The 17516-nt window shown below is 31.6% G+C and overlaps 1 protein-coding gene across 2 annotated transcripts in view; it reads right to left on the bottom strand.

The window, feature by feature from the left end:
* Positions 1-576: 576 nt before the first annotated feature.
* LOC129237918 (serine/threonine-protein phosphatase beta isoform) overlaps positions 577-17516 on the bottom strand; it is a 120231-nt gene continuing 103291 nt past the window's right edge. For both annotated transcript variants that reach the window (XM_054872904.1, XM_054872905.1), the window contains 4 exons: positions 7770-8117; positions 7357-7700; positions 3439-3573; positions 577-3364 (listed from right to left, as the gene is read on the bottom strand). In XM_054872904.1, the coding sequence (XP_054728879.1) occupies positions 3248-3364; positions 3439-3573; positions 7357-7700; positions 7770-8117 (944 nt within the window). In that variant the 3' untranslated portion in view covers positions 577-3247. The remainder of the gene's footprint in view (positions 3365-3438; positions 3574-7356; positions 7701-7769; positions 8118-17516) is intronic.

Raw genomic sequence — 17516 nt, 5'->3', positions numbered from 1 at the left:
AAATATATTATCCTGTGAGTTCAAATGAATGCATTCGAAGCCGCTTAGCGCATATATGTAAGTTAGAAGTTCGAAATTCACAAAAAAAAACTCTTTAAAACAAAAACAAAAAAATACTAAAACAAATAAAAGTGATTTAGCCTAGCTGTAAATAAAAATTCAATGGATTTCCCTAAAAAATTCATTCCCGCCTATTTAAAATACTAATAAATAATAAGGCTGCACTTTAGGTTGACTAAAGTTGCACTTTCAACTAATTACAACATACTTCTACCTTTTTTTTCTACAGCTCTCTCTTTCTCTCTCTCTCTCTCTCTTTTATTTTCGTCCTAAATCGAAATTAGCAATAATTGAACTTTACTTTGAATTCGAAATTTTTTTAAGTGTGAACTTCGAAATTACAAGTGAACTTCGAAAGTATGGAAACCTTGCATACGATGCGGAACTGAGTTTTACAGCGCTATATTCTATGCCTAGGAATCACTCTAAAAGCTCAAATACGAACTTCGAAAACAAATTTATCTAAAAACTTGCATACGATGCGACACCAATCATTACAATCTATTTTACACCTCGAAATAACTTAAAGTGCCCAAATATGAACTTCGAAAACAAATTTATTCAAAATATTTAGCCAAAAAATTTCCTTACGATGCGAAAATAAACTTTGCAGCTTCTCTTGCATGCTTCGAAATCACTCTAAGAGCTCAAATTTGAACTTCGAAAACAAAATTCTATAAAATATTTGCATATGAAGCGACACCAAACCTTACCTCTATTTTAAACTTCACAATCACTCTAAGAGCTCAAACATGAACTTCGAAAACAAATATTTCCAAAAAATTTGCATACGATGCGAAACTGAGCTTTACAGTGTTTTATTTAAAGCTTCGAAATCCGATTAAGTGTTCAAATACGAACCTCGAAAACAAATGTCTACGAAATATTTGCATACGATGCGAAAATAAACTTCTACGTTCCATTATATACTTCGGAATCACTTCAAGTCTTGAGTTTTGAACTTCGTAAACAAATTCATTCAAAATATTCGTGTACGGTGCGAAACTGAACATTACAGTGTTCTATTTTATACTTCGAAATTACTTTAAGTCTTCAAATACGAACTTCGAAAACACTTGCCTATAAAATATTTGCATTTGTAGCGAAGGTAAACTCTTCAACGTTCTATTTTATACATTGAATTTACTTTAAGTGCTCAAATATGAACTTCGGAAATATAATATTTTCACAAAAATCTCTTATCCATGCAAAATACGTGTCAAGCATCAGAAAAGTATAATATTTGTAAGAGATTTTATAACGTGCCTGGCGGAAACCCAGCATTGCTTTTTGAACCTCGAGATAACTTTAAAAGCGCATATAAGAATTTCGAAAACATATTTCTTCAAAATATTTGCATTCTATTTTATATTTCGATACCACTTTGGGAAAAAAGAAATTTCTCCAAAATATTTGAGACTTCCAAATAACTTTAAAAGCGCAAATAGGAATTTCGAAAACACATTCACACATTTCTGGGCAATTTGTATCTGCAAAATTATATTTTTTCAATATTATAATCACTTTATGTGTTCAAAAACGAATTAAAGAGTGTTTCTCTTTCTATAATATTTGCATATAAAACTGTTTTAATTGATATAGGTATATGCAACTTTAAACTGATTAAATTATATTCATTGCGAAATAAAAAAAAATATTGTAATCTTTGTTGTGCATATGCAATTTAGAAAAGCATAAAAATTTTAAATAATGACGTTTTTCGAAAGTTGTTGAATCCCTTTTTACGATGCTGCGCTGCCTGCAAAAATTTTTTTATTCATTTTCAAACTTGCAACTAATTTGAGTGTTATGGTTCAAAAATGGCATGAAAATTTACAAAAATTTTATGAAGTCGGACTGATTTCGAAAATATTAAACTACTTCCCAATCTGAGGAGTTTACGTCTGCTAAATTTTTATGTTTACTACTGCATTTCTAATCACCAGTCAACCAGGCATTCAAGAAAACTCTCAAATTCATATTACTACTTTCGATATTCTTCTTAGAACGAGGTGTTCTGTCACTTGCAACTTCGAAAATACGTTTTTGCGCTGAATTTCTTAGATTAGATTAGATTCTTTAGGAGGTTTGCACGCCCTGCTCATGGCTGAATTACTTACAGTTAGTAAATTTCGACGTTAAAAAAGCCTTACTGTACAATTTCGCAACTCTGTAAACGAATACTTTTTAGAGAAATATCGAAACCACAAATAGCTAGCAAAGACAACTTTCGAACTTTTAAAAAAGCTCGTTTAAAATATTATTTTTTTGTTTTTTTTTGTTTTTCATTTTCCAATAAAAACTTATATAGAAAAGTTGCCTGAATCCTCCTCTTCCAACTCATTTTTCTTTACCGCACTTGTACTTTTTCCATTCCTCCCACTCACCCCAACAAATAGCACAGCTATTACCACACAAAATTTGATTCAACCTTTTTATAACAAATTTGTATGCATGTATGTATGTATTTGAATGCAGATCTGTAACTCGGTAACTTTGTTGTTTATTTAGCATATAGTACAATAAATTTTTTCGCTTTACGCTCTTACACAACAATAATTTACAACATGCGTTTTTTTATTTTCAATTGTGGATCATATATAAATTTTATAAATTTTCAAACAGTTTATTTTACGCTTTACTAAAACAAAAAACAAAAAGGAAAATAAAATCAGTACATTTATCATTACTGGTGTGTCTGACTGCAGCCATTTTACAAGCATTTTATATATACTTTTAAATAAAATCTTATACTTGAAATATTTATTTTAATAAATCTTTGCAGTTGCTGCTTTATTTTTGTTTTTTCTTCTCTTCTCTTTTACTTTAATTTGGTTGCACATTTTCTTGTATTTCTTTGTAATCTGTGTATTGTGTTTGCATTATTGTTGCTGTAATTGCTGATATCTCACTGTTTAACTCTTTCGTTTTGTATTTTTTTTTTTTTTTGTATCTTTTTTTGTTGTTTGTTTTGTATTTTTTTGTGATATTTTTTTGGTATTTTTTTTGCTTTTGAATTTCTGCCTTCTTACTTGCTGCTAGCGCGCTTCGTCTGCTTTTCCTTTTTATTATTTTTGTTGTTACATCGTTTGTGATTTTGTTTGTTTGCATTTTCATTAATATTCTCGAATTTTAATTTAATATAGTAATTAATTAACTTTTAAGGAAATGGAAGTGGATGGATATATTATTTGCCCTTTTTATTCGATGCTATTAGCGGTGCATTGCGTTGTGGTGTAGTCGGTCGCGACGAGTTCATGCCGCTGTACAAGTATTTCGCTTTCTTCTCCGATGGTTTGAGTATCTGTACAATAAAGTTGGAAATTATTATAAAATAGTTTCTCGAAATATTAAATGTATATGTATGTGTGCACGTACCTGAAATGAGCACATTAACGTGTCATCCACAGTCATCATTCCGCCAGCATTGTCGAATTCACCACAGTAGTTTGGCGCCGAGAAGAGGGTCACCAGTTGACGGCGCGCAAAGAATTCATAGCCATCTTCGACGACCTGCAATTGGGTATAAACACAAAATACGTTGGTATAAAGATACAACTACAAAAGTATCGTAGGCGCAATGGCATGTATTTCGAAAATAGCAGCGTTTAAAATTAGGAGTTATTTCAAGGTTACCAATTACATCCCTACGAACAATGGAAACGGAAAGTTTAGAAGTTTACGAAAATAAACTAAACAAGGCTAGCTAGCTTTTGTTTCGTTCGCCTAATTAAAAAAAAAAAAAAAATTAAAAACAAAAAATAAAAATAAAAAAAAATAAAGATTTTAAAAAAATTAAAAAAAAAATTTAAAAAAATTAAAATTAAAAATTAAATAAAAAAAATTAAAAAAATAACAAATAAAAAAATAAAAAATAAAAAAAGGAAAATAAAATAAAAAATAACAAAAAGAAAATAAAATAAAAAAGAGAAAAAAAAGAAAACAAAAAACCAAATTATATTGCAATTTTAGAAAGATTTGAAAATCTTTTTACCGAAAGTTAAAATTTTTTAGGCTGTATGTTAAAAATTTTTAAGAAAGGCCATTTTTTGCTGTTACATATAGGGTGAGCCATGTAAAATTTGCTTTTTGAATCGCCTATAAAAAAAAAACTAATCATTATTTTTTCAAACTTTTTTTTTATTTTGAAGATTGAACATTGTCATTTATGAATTAAAAATAATATCGTTCAAATGACTGCCACGACTGGCTTTACAGTAGGCCACTCGATCAACCCAATTTTTAAGCACATTTTCGATTGTTTGGGCTCCAATTTCATTAATGGCAACTTCGATTTCGTGTTTTAAAGCATCATTCGTCTCTGGATGGTTCGCATAGCATTTGTCCTTAACGGCTCCCTACAAAAAAGAGTCCAACGGGCTTAAATCACAGCTCCGAGGCGGCCAATTAATATCGGGATTTCGGCTGATTATTCGGTTTTCAAAAATGGTAGCCAAAAGTTCGAGTACAACTTTGGCAGTGTGACAAGTTGCACCGTCCTGTTGAAACCAAATGTCGCCCATGTCATCCTGTTCAATTTTTGGAAACAACTCGTTGAGCATGTCACGGTAACGCTCGCCATTTACTGTAACGGCGGCTCCTCCCTCATTTTCGAAAAAAAATGGCCCGATGATGCCGCCAGACTAAAAACCGCACCAAACAGTGACTCGTTGTGGATGCATTTGCTTCTCTACAGTAACGTGTGGATTTTCTGAGCCCCAAATCCGACAATTTTGCTTATTGACGTAGCCACCGATGTGAAAATCAGAAAAGAAGAAGAAGACTCACCACTTTGGAAATAGGTTTTCAATATTTCCCAATTTCGTTCAAGCGTATAGCGTCCCATTTCGTAAATGTCAAACCTTTAAGTAAATTATGGACACATTTGACATGTCATTTGTGTTACCATTCTCAAAAAAAAGGTGGTTCAAAAAGCAAACGCTATATGGCCCACCCTGTATTTGTATTTTTTGGCGTTCTTAGTATTTCTATAACTAAACTTGTACCTTTAATCTCGAATTTTTATTTTAAAAATCTTCACACGACATTTTAGAATCCCATCACAAAAATTAACACATAATTTCACCGATTTCTCGTGGTTTCGGCAATATTTTTTTCTACTTTTAAGATAAAAATACTCATTTCAATAAAAATTTTACCAAGCGACTCATTAGTGAGCACGGTGCAAAAATTTTGCATGTTCGAAAAAATTTCGTATTTTCGAAAAAAAAATCGAGGTAAAAACACTTATATCAATTAAAAAAGGCGCTATTATTTTAGGAAAATTCTTACAAGAGACCTAGGCATAAAAGAGCACTGTGTAAAATTTGGCATGCTCGAAAAAAAAAATTGTTGAGGCAAAAATATTGATATCAATCAAAACAGGTGCTATTCTTTTAAGAAAATTCTTCTAGATTTACACACTCATTGGTATGCACTGTGTAAAATATTAGCGTGTTCGAAAAAATTTCGAAATTTCGAAAAAAAATTATTGAAGTCATTGTCATAAAAAATCATCATCATTGTCATAAAAAATTGGTATGTTCGAAAAAATTTTGAAATTAAAAAAAAAAAATTATTGAGGTAAAAATACTGATATCAATACAAAAATATGCAATTATTTTAACAAAATCCGTTCAAATAGATTTACACACTAATAAAAGAGGGCTGTGCAAAAATGTAACATGTTCGAAAAATATGTATTCAGATGTATTTATTCCAGTTTAAAGGAAATTTTTTCGTAAAAGTAGCAAAAAAGAAATCAATTCAAAGTTTTTCGTAAGAAAAACGTTATAACTAAATAGAAAAAAACGTACAGATTTATTTTCGAATATACTTTTTAAATTATTTTTCTCCAATTACATTGCAATGACGAACTGGCCTTGACATGAAAAAGTATTTGATGGAACTATCAAATTTTAACTTTTTTATTGTATTAAATTTTTATTTTCATAAAATTACAGTCGATCAAATAAAAAAACACATAACTGAAAGCTCGAAAATTCATATACAAAAAAAAAAACTCAAAAAAACGCAAATCACAAAAATGTTCAACATACGAGTAGGTATAAGCAGAAAAAATCATCGACACTGGTAAAAAAAAAAAAATTAACCAGAATTTATGTATAGTTTCACACTGTAAGCCGGTGGATATGTTGTAAGGTTTTTATTCAAAAATAAATACTGAAATCGAACCAAACCATTGAGAACCAAATATGAATCGAGATATTTCGAAAATCACTTTCAGGGTGTGTCGAGAAAAATGTAATTTCATCGCAGCCAACGAAGATGCATCCGAACTTAATGAAATTGCACATTAAGCAATTTTCTTGTTCACATAAAAAAGATTATTCAGAAAATTATAAATATATTATATAATTGAAATGTTTTCGAAGTGTTTTCGAAATAAAATCGAATTAAATATTATTATCGACAATTAAGCTGGGCCTGAGAAATAAACGAAATAACACATAAGCTAAATTGAGTTTACACTTTTTCAAAATCTTTTGGGTTTCAAAACACGTTTTAAGTTTAAGTTATTTTTAAGATTTCTAAAAAGTGTACATTTACGCTCATATTTCTCGAAAAATAGTGCGCATTTAGTATACTAAAATTAATCGCAGTCCCAAACTAAATTCCCCTATGTTGAGTTACATTTTCAGCTAAATATTTTACATATTTGTAGAAAATATACAATTTCCTACTCAGTCCCGTTATTCGTTCTGATATTTTATGATCTTAAATTAATTTCGAAATGTTTTGAGCCCAGTGTCATGTTACGGTCACATTTTACGAATGAACAAAGATAGGACCCTTTTGAAACAAATCCTCAAGGCGACAGAAGAAGAGACCGGCCGAGAAAACGATGTAAAGCCGATGACCGAGCGACGTGGAGGCTAATTGTAACGGAAGGAATGGTTCTCCCCGAACTATGATGATATGATGATGATGATGACGATGGTGACAATGGTGATGCCATTACGATACTTTATTTACAAGTCCTATATACGAAAATAAATTCGAGTATTACTTTTACAGAATTTTCACACACTCGGTTATTTCGATATTCGTTCCACTCTTTTTCGGATAGAACTTTCATATGAACTTCGGAAATTATTTTCGAAAATCTAATATACATGCTTCATGTGCAAAGCCATATTTTCATATTTTCGAAAATACAGTTCCGTATTTTCTAAGGCTGATATTTAAATTATCAAAAATAGCTCCCAAATTTTCGAATATTACTTTTACACAACTTTCGCCTAGGAAATCGCACTGGTTCCTCCTCCCACTCACCTGATGCGCTCGACAGATGAGATCCAGTTCGTGCCGATGCAAGAATTTCGACACCACATCCACACCAAATGTGAAACTCACGCCACGATCATTCTCACCCCAACCCTGCACATCCTTATCCGGATCACTCCACAGCAAATCGCACAATAGGCCGGTATCGGGTACATCAGTTGGACGCATAAGGCGACGTATCTGTTCCATACCCTGCAGATCAGGACTCAGGCCACCGTGGCAACAGAAAATCTTCTCATCAATAATGGCGGCAACGGGTAGGCAATTGAAGCAGTCTGTGAACGTCTTCCACAATTTTACATTGTAACGGCGTTTGCACTCATCATAGAAGCCTAAACGAGATGAAGAGCAAACGAATTTAAGACACATTCAAATTTTTAAACACCCACACACACACTCACCATAGATCCTATTAATACTGGCGCATTCGTGATTGCCGCGCAGCAAGAAGAAATTTTCGGGATATTTTATTTTGTAGGCCAATAGCAGGCAAATAGTCTCTAACGATTGTTTACCCCGATCCACATAATCGCCAAGGAATAAATAATTGGCTGCTGGTGGGAAGCCACCATATTCGAAGAGGCGCAATAAGTCTGTATATTGGCCATGTATGTCGCCGCATATGATGAGCGGTGCCTCGAGTTCCAGAAGAATAGGTTGTTGAAGGAAAATTTCACGTGACTTCAAACAGAGACCGCGCACTTCAGCCTCGGACATTTGTACAGATTTTCCGGCACGACAGCTGCGCACTGGAAATGGCAAAAAAATAGAAAAAAAATATTATTAATATGGAATGAAGTATAATTTTGGGTGTACATATAGAGGGTCGATATTTAATTAGCAACATAATTGACGGACGTGATGGGGCGACAACATTCAAGATTACAATAGACGATTGAGGAGAAAGAAGCTATATGCGGAATAGAGGTTAGACGGCTAGCAAATAGAAGTCAGAGAATAATAACTTATGTAGCACACTTTCTGAAGTTTGATTGAGAGCGCTGGGTTTTATTTCTTTATTTTTTAAATTTTATTTTCATTTACTATATTTTAAATTTTTTTTATTTTACAAATAATATTGAGATTTGAATAATAAAATTAGAAATGAATTATAAAGCAGTAAATAAATTATAAGAAAAAATTTTAAAATATAAAGAAAAATTGTGAGCACCATTAGTGATAGTTTGGCTTTGCTAATATCAACTTTGATGAAACGAAGCAATGAATACAAAATTCATACACACATAAATGCTAAAAATACAACCAACTAGAATTTAAATTCATAATAAAAACGAATTTAAAATATTCGGGCAAAATTATAAAAATTTTTCTTTTGAAGTAAATCTAAGAAACAGGCCAAGCAGTTTTGGTTTTTCGAAATAATTTTTTTTTTATTATTTCCCAGATCTAAACCCAAAGTAATTAAAAATCTCACTCTTAGAAGCAGTAAAATTGCATTTTTCGTGATTTCCAAATACAGACCTCAACTAAATAATTCCTAGAGTTTGGTAAAACTTTCGACATTGTATACATTAAAAAATAAAATACTCAGACAGCTGATACGTTTTACGCAGTATTTTTAGCAAGCACAAACTTCAAACAATTTTTAATGCATTCTCCGTTAGGTAGAGTAAACATGTGTGTATTTGTGTTGGCAGGAAAAAGTTGAAATTGCATAGCAGCTGAAGCCATAAAATATGCCGAAAAAGGGGAAACTCATAGTTTTTATTACTCAACGGCGATGGTTGGTTCCATTGCTTCACGGCACTGTTGCTAAACAGATTCAGAGTGAGGTTATACTTTATTGAAGCAAATAAATAAAGTATGCAAAGTACAGCCAAATATTTATTTACTTGATAAAACAATTATGTTGAAATACAATACTACATTTCACAAACTGTATGCATGTATGTGAGAGCGGGCGTGAGTGTGTTGCAACATTCGTGTGAATACACGCGGAGGAGGTGGTATGCACAGGAATTTTAATTGTTTTCTGGTGTAAAAGTGTTTTAAAATTTTAGTTTATAGGTGCTTTGGGTATTGAGTAACGTAAATATAAACAATCTGATTTTCATTATAAACAAAATGTTGGAAAAATAATAAGCAAGGGGTGAAGATAGGCTACAATGCTGAAATGTTTCTGCTGAAAAAGGAAAAAATAGAATAAAAAGAAATAAAAGGAATGGAATTAAATACCCGAAAAAAATATAGAAAGAAAAAGCAGTTAGTGTAATATGTATACATACTGCATGCATATGTATAATATAACAAACATAACATAAGTTAGCATAACATAACAAACAAATATTCGTTGAAGAATTCTAGAAAATGTAAAATATATTAAATAATGCCATATGAAATAATGATAAAAAAGGAATAATTAAAAAAAAATTATTAAAAAAAAATTTATTAAAAAAAAATTTAAATTAAAATTTAATAAATAATAAAATAAAAAAATTAAAAGTTAAAAAAAAAATATTAAAAATTTAAAAAATAAAAAATATATATATATATATAAACCAAAACAAAAATATAAAAATAAAACAAATTTTAAAAATAGAAAAATAATTATATTATGACATCAAATAAATAATATTAATAAAAAATAGTAAAAAAAGTAAATAAATAAATAAAAAATTAAAAAAATATAAAACAATATAAAAAAATAAACATTTCAAAAATAAAATTGAAAAATTATAAATAAACTAAAAAAGCAAAAATTAACTTAGAAAAATAGAAAATAGACTTAAAAAATAAAAAATAAACTTAAAAAATAGCATGCAAAAATATATTATACTAAAAATAAATTAAAAACGGTATGAAATTGGACTCCATTAAAAAGTATGTAGATTAAAAAACCTGCAAAAAAATTTGCATTAAACAAAATTATTGTATAACGCAACACAACATAGCAAAACATATTCTAACATAACATAAAATAACGTAAGTAAGTTTAATAAAAAGTTATTGCGAATGGTAAAATATATTAAATATTATGAAATAAAATAAGAAAAAAAAAAATTAAAAAATAATAAAAACATTAAAAAATAACAAAAATTTTAAAAAATAATAAAAAAATTATAAAAAAATTATAAAAAAAATTACAAACAAAATTTAAACATAATAAAAAAAGATTTTTAAATAAGACAAAAATTTATAATTTAAAAACAAAATAAAAAAAAAAAACAAAATTAAAAATAAAACTAAATTACAAAAGAACGGTATAAAATTGGACTCCCTTAACAAAAAATATAGATTAAAATACTTGCAGAAAAATATGCAACGCAACACAGCATAACAAAACATTATTTAACATAACAGAAGATAACATAAAATGAAAACGTAAGTTTATTAAAAAGTTCTTGCGAATGGTAAAATTAAATAATCTTCTATACTATAAAGGTGAATGTCTGTACGTTGTCCGCGCATCACTACGAAACGACAACACGAAATGACGTAAAAAAATTTTATACATTCATATTTTCGCCCAATGAAGGTTATAGGCATGTTTTTATGATGGAACTCCCTTCCCACAGCCCCCAGGCCGCGCCACCACTCTCATTCGTCACTAATAATCGAATATTTGCTTAAATTTAATCTAAAAAATCTTAGATTTTCCTCTTTCCCACTATTTATAGCACACTCTAGACTTCATAATCCGCATAAGCTGTTCAACTATGACCCAAATGCAAAGTTCAAAAACGGTTTAGGATAGAAAATTAATAAAAATAATTTTGCTTGATATTTTTCTGATTGGTTGTTTTGATTTTATTCAACGAGGCATAGCAACGGATGCCGGGTGTTGTAATATTATGGTTATTAATAAAAAATTATTTTCTATGAAATTATTCTTTGTAATTCTTTTATATACATATCCTAAATCCCTCAAAACTACTCCTAAGCGAGCGGGGCTGCGGGTTAAAGCTAGTATGAAATAAAATAAAAATAAAATAGTAATAGAAATATGATAAAACAATATAAAATTGGCCTAAATTAAAGAAAAAATATGTAAAGTAAAATACCTGAAAATATAGGAAAAATAGGTGGTATTAAGACTTCAAATCTACCTGGCGCCGTATGGGCGCCGCTCGAGGTCAAAGGGTTAATATAAAAGACGGAAAAATAAAAAAAGCATATAGAAAAATGATTCAAGGCGGCCCAAAATTGATCAACCAATTTGGTTTTCAAATAACTTTTTTATTAAATGAAAAATTTATTGAGTAAGGAAATCTTTATTTTGACATTTACGCTCTCCATCGCTTATCTGTATACTGTAGCTGTTGCAGCAGCCATTTGCAAAAATTATAAATCTTCCGATAGGGTGATTAATTTTGCGCCATCTTGTATAATTCATAATTCGAAATTTTGAATTTTAAGCTTGACAAGTTTAACGCGAAATGATTATGAATTACGAAATACAAATTAAGAATTCTACATTTAATTTAATTTAGTTAAAGAATTTAATTCAATTTAGTTAAAGAATTTAAGTTAGTTAAAAAAAAATTCGAAAAATTAATCCATGAAAAATTAATCTCAAAGCATGAAGTTCAATTTCATTATGTAAGAGGGAATAACTTTGATTTTTCCAATTAATGTAGCTTTTTTCATAAAATTGTTGTTGTCATTTCATAAGCAGCAGTAAAGTTCACTCTGGTCCGCTCCTGTTCGCAACTGTCACGCAAAATACTACGACCAAGACAATAGAATGTTGCAACAAAGCAACTTAAAAATAAATAGTGAAGGGACACAAAAGAGTCGTTCTAAGACACAAAAGTAAAACACAAAAACAACAAGAAAGTACAAAAACACGAAGAATAAAGTCCAATAAAGAAGAACACTTCATAGCTACTTTAGTGCTATTCATTAAATTATGCACGTCAAGTGAGGTGAAGCAACATGGCGGGAGAAGTTGTTCTTTATTTTAAGCTTGATTGAGCGCCAAAAAGTTGACAGCAGCGCAAGCAAAAGTTTCCATTTTTAAGAAAATATTTTTTACTTACACAACAAGTAGTTGCATAGTTAATAAGTTTTGAACGAACGAAATTGTGAGCGCAAAATTAAATACTTGTAGCATACTTTGCAGCAATTAAACGCAGAGTAAATCAACTTGGCGCACGGAATAGGTAGAAAATTTCACTTTCAATTTCACTTATTTATAGTGCGTGCTTTATTTTTTCAAGATTTTCAATAGATGTAGTGCAAAATCTCAAACGTGCCTAAAAGTATGCTATAATTTTCCCAAACATCAGAGACACTCTTAATTTTTGCTACCAGGTGCAGTTAATATTTTTGTTTTTATAATGTCAGTTAATACGACAACTTTTCATATGCACTATTATTTGTTTATAGATGCTTAGCGCCTGTGGGTATGCAATTCAATTATGAATGCACACTTAATTGCCTAATAAATGCAAACAAAAAAGCCAGGAGTACACGTACTGAATAAGCACTAAAAGCAATTGAAAGGAAAGCAAAAAATGTACGCACGAATGTGAATTAAATTTAATAAGCGCCTAGAGGTATGCTTATGCAATCACTTGAAATGAATTTTAATTCGTTGCATAATTACGACAAAGGCCGAAAAGTGGATGACACATGAATTAATTATGAAGTCGCCTACAAATATTCTGCAAAATTATGAAAACAAAAACAACAAACTGTAATAAGTTTACGCTTGTGTTTGCAAAGCTAAAAAATTAATTAAATATATGCGAGGTATGCATTGAAAATGTTATGATATACGACGCCTACAAATATGCTACAAATCTCATATCGATATGCCAAAGCTGATGTTGTGTAATCGATTTTGTTGTTGGTAAGTATAAAAATTCACTTTGCCTATGCTTAAAAGGCTAAACCGTTTGAAATAGAATGCATGATAGACAAGATTATCTGATGGAACTCCTGTAAGTATGCAATAAAAATCTCATAACGGAAATTTGTTGCTGACGAGTTGAAAATTTTGCTCTGCCGTAAAAGAGGCGTTAGCAGGCATACAATAAAAACGAAATGCTACATTTAAAATCAAGCGAGCCCTTTTTCAGACTTTATAGAGGCATTGTTGCCTACTTTAGCATGCGTAGTGCACACTAATGGGTTCGGGGTACAAAAAATTGTAGAAAGTAAATTACTTTACTTTTAATTTATAGTAAGTTAACTTACTTTTAATTCATAGTAAATTATATAATGTACAATAAAATATGTGATAAACAACTTTAATTAAACTTTTAATAAAGCAAACCTAGATAGTAAGAAAAAAAAATGATCCAAAGTATAAATAAATAAATAAATAATTGGCGGGTACACTTCTGTTAGGTGTTTGGCCGAGCTCCTTCTTCCATTTGTGTCGTGCGTCTTGATATTGTTCCACAAATGGAGAGACCTACAGTTTTAAGCCGACTCTGAACGGCAAACGGTTTTTTATGAGAAGCTTTTTCATAGCAGAAATATACTCGGAGGTTTGCCTTTGCCTGCAAACTTCACACAAAAATCGGAAGCAAGTCGCGAAAAATTTGCTCCAAGTAAACAGTCTTACATCCGTTAACCCTCCATTAGACACCTTTTTCGGTTGAGCGCCGGAGTTTGACCTTTTTTCGTACTGTCCGAGAATCCTCTTTAAAAGGTTATATTCATAAATCGATAGAAAATTAAAATTTAGGAAGCTACCTGGAAACTCAAGCGGTTAACTATAATAGAAATATGTTAAATTCACGTGCAAAGCCGAAAAAGTCTGGCCAGACCCAGGTGCCCAACGGATGATTAATATGACTCGGCAGACAAGTCGGAGCGGCTGCCGTTAAAACCAAAAAAGAGGCACCCACTTAACGGATTTTAGGTGGATTTAACGAGATATTAGCATTTTATTAATGAAAGCGCATTTAAGTATGGAAAGTACTTTAAAATAATACTCAAAATAATTGCACATTATTACCGCATTTAGCGGGACAATAAACCAATAAGTGGCGCGCCTAAAACCACACTAATTTAAAATACCACTGGCAATACATTTACACTTTTCTATAGATGACTTAAAATTTTAATAAAACGCGCATAAATGTGGTAAATGTAAATTTAATTTTTAAGCAACACATAACACAAAAATTTTTACTATGTCATATTTTTTCGAGAGTGCCTGCAAATATTTTTTTTTGCATGTCAGCCACTTAATTGTGCAGATATGTAAATATGTATATATGTAAATATGTATATATGTAAATTTGTATATATTAAACGTGCATTAAAAAGAATAACACACTAGTGTGCTGCAATTGCGCCTGTGTGTATGTAATAATTATTGGTTAAGAATGAAAATAAATTTGCGCATAAATTAACATTTAAATTGTGGCAGATTTGCGTGTACGCTAGGGAATAATATATGAAATACTTTTGTAAGCTGAATGTAGCGTTGACTGGCACATTTTGCTAGCAGTGCGTATTTGTCTGCGTGTGTGTGTGTGTGTGTGTGTGTTTGCTTGTAATTCTCAACTGATTTATGGCTTTTATACAATAGGCACTCTATGCAGCAGTAAATGAATGAATGCCACCTGGTAAAATCAAATTTTAATTGAATTCAGCGACAACAACAAATCGTCGAAGGTGGGCAACTGAGAGGATGGAAAGTGATTAGTTGCGAGAAAACTACATATGTATAATATCTTGTTTCATGCTGCTTGATGTGCAACTGACAGTTATGCAACTTACTACTTGCAGCTCAGCCCACACCCCACCCGAATTAATTATTCTGCTGAACTGTAGAATTCAACTGGATTGTTGCAAAACTATGCCACACTTCTAATTTAGCTCTCTTCTGGAAACTCGCTTTTGTTATGCAGAATTGTTGGCTACAATTTTATAATTAACACTGCTGTTGCTTTTAATCATTTTTAGCATGCGATTTTTTTATTTCTTTAAAAATCATTTTGCTTTTCAATGTTTTTCTTAGTTGTTTCCTTTTACTTCGTTTTCTCATGTATTCTTTGCGTCATCTGGAGCAACAATGATGCAGCAAATTACATTGGTTCGGTTCTAGTTCACACAGTGTTTCAAATTAAAATGTAACTATCAAATATTTTTCACAGAAGGAAAAAAACGAAACAATTAGAAATTAATTCTAAAGAAGGCACTTTGATTTGATGTCGGGCTAGATGTACTTAAATATTTTATTTATAGTATATACACACATCTGCCACCCCTAGATCTCTTCTGCAAATACTCAGCGGCCTGTGCCGCTTTAAGGCTCAAAGCGAGCTCACAATGGAGAACTGTCACACATGGACATTCAACCGTCTTAGACTCCTACACGGATATACCCAGTGACTGTGATTATCACCCTCCCATCCTCTTCTTCGAAAGGAATTTCCTAATGAAAATCCCTTCTAGACTGGAATGGTTTGAAGAAGATCCAACACCCAACACACCCGTTCAGATCTACACGGACGGGTCTAAAATGGACACCGGTGTAGGATCAGGGTTATTTTGCGAAGAGCTTTTTATTAGTGAATCCTTTAAATTACCGGATCACTGTAGCGTTTTCCAAGCGGAAATAAATGCTATTCATGAAGCCTTAAAATGATTAAAGATAAACAGAATATCATCAACGGATATCTGCATTCTATCAGATAGCCAAGCTGCCCTACGAGCCCTGGATACATTCCAAACAATATCAAGGAGTGTCTTACGTTGTCGCCAATCTCTAAATGAGATGGCCAAACAATATCGTATAATATTATGCTGGGTTCCAGGCCACAGAGATATACCAGGAACTGTAGAGCAGACCAACTTGCAAGAGAAGGTACCTGTATGCCAGACATAAGTTATTTTATGGAGATACCTCTCGCAACTTGTAAGCTTCTCATTAAGGACGCACTAATCAATTCTGCAAATCAGAGATGGATTAGCGCTAACACCTGCGAAATTGCTAGGCAAACGTGGCCAAGGCTAAATTTACGTCTGTCCAAGAGTATTATAAAACTGAGTAGACTTCAAATCAGGACCTTAGTAGGGGCCCTCACAGCACATTGTCTCATAGGAAATCATGCAAGGAGATTAGGCGTATACAGGAGGAGGAATCGGAAACAATTCAACACCTTTTTTGCACATGCCCGGCTCTAGCCAGAAGCAGAAACCGATTTTTAAAATCCTACTTCTTAAGGAATATAATTAGATAATCTATACACTTTAGGTATCAACAACCTTTTACGCTTTGTCAAAAGCTGAGGATGGTTCAATATGGAAGCGAAATGTAGCCCAGCCCCCGCGGCTCACAACGGACCCATTCCATGGTCTAAGTGGCATCGTTGTCTCTATGTGCGATGCGGCTGCCAAACCTACCTACCTACCTACCTACCTATATACACACACGGTCAAGAGAATAGGTACCCCCGACGTTTATATGAAAAATGCAAGTTTTAATGCTAATTGAATTAATTTTATTATATTAATTTTTAATTGTAATTTAATTAGATAAATTTTGGTTTAATTAATTAAATATCTGCTATTAAATTTAAATTAATAAGAAACAGAAATCTAATCTTGTATGTGGTTTTTATTTCACAGATTAATATAATAATAATGCGAGTAACTTTTAAAACTTAAACTAGTGCCAATAGCAAAGATATTCATACAAAAAGAACTGTGATTTTTTGCAAAAATGTTGTTTAAATTATCGAATACCCACTGTGCCTACCATTTTTGTATTCGATTTGTCGTAGAATTAATAATCCTACGGCAGGTTTCTGTGGAAGAAGCATACTATAGCTCTTTGATGATTTTGACATATTATAAATCCGTCTTATTTTTGAATGTTGCCTGCCCGACTCGCTTCTTTAAATCTCTCCAAAGGTTTTCAATGGGGTTTGGCTGGGGTGACTGGCTTGGCCAATCCATAACTTTAACATTCTTTTGTAAAAACCATTCACGTACTAACAGTGAGAAGTGTTTTGGTAGCAAAATGCTCAAACGCGAGGACAGCCTGAACGCGGTAAAGTGATACATGACACAGTGGACAAACTACTGAAAAAATAGACCTCGACACAGTGCAACAAAGCAAAGCCTCACAGACAGAGACAACAGAAGACGAGGATGATAGCTGGCTACAAATAGGGTGGACCCAGACGTGGGTGAATAGTAGTGAATAGTGAAGTAATGCA

Source organism: Anastrepha obliqua, chromosome 2, assembly GCF_027943255.1.
Source record: "Anastrepha obliqua isolate idAnaObli1 chromosome 2, idAnaObli1_1.0, whole genome shotgun sequence".
In the NCBI taxonomy this organism is placed as follows: domain Eukaryota; kingdom Metazoa; phylum Arthropoda; class Insecta; order Diptera; family Tephritidae; genus Anastrepha; species Anastrepha obliqua.
The sequence above is the reverse complement of the archived record's forward strand: the minus strand, read 5'-3'. Positions and strand labels throughout refer to the sequence as shown.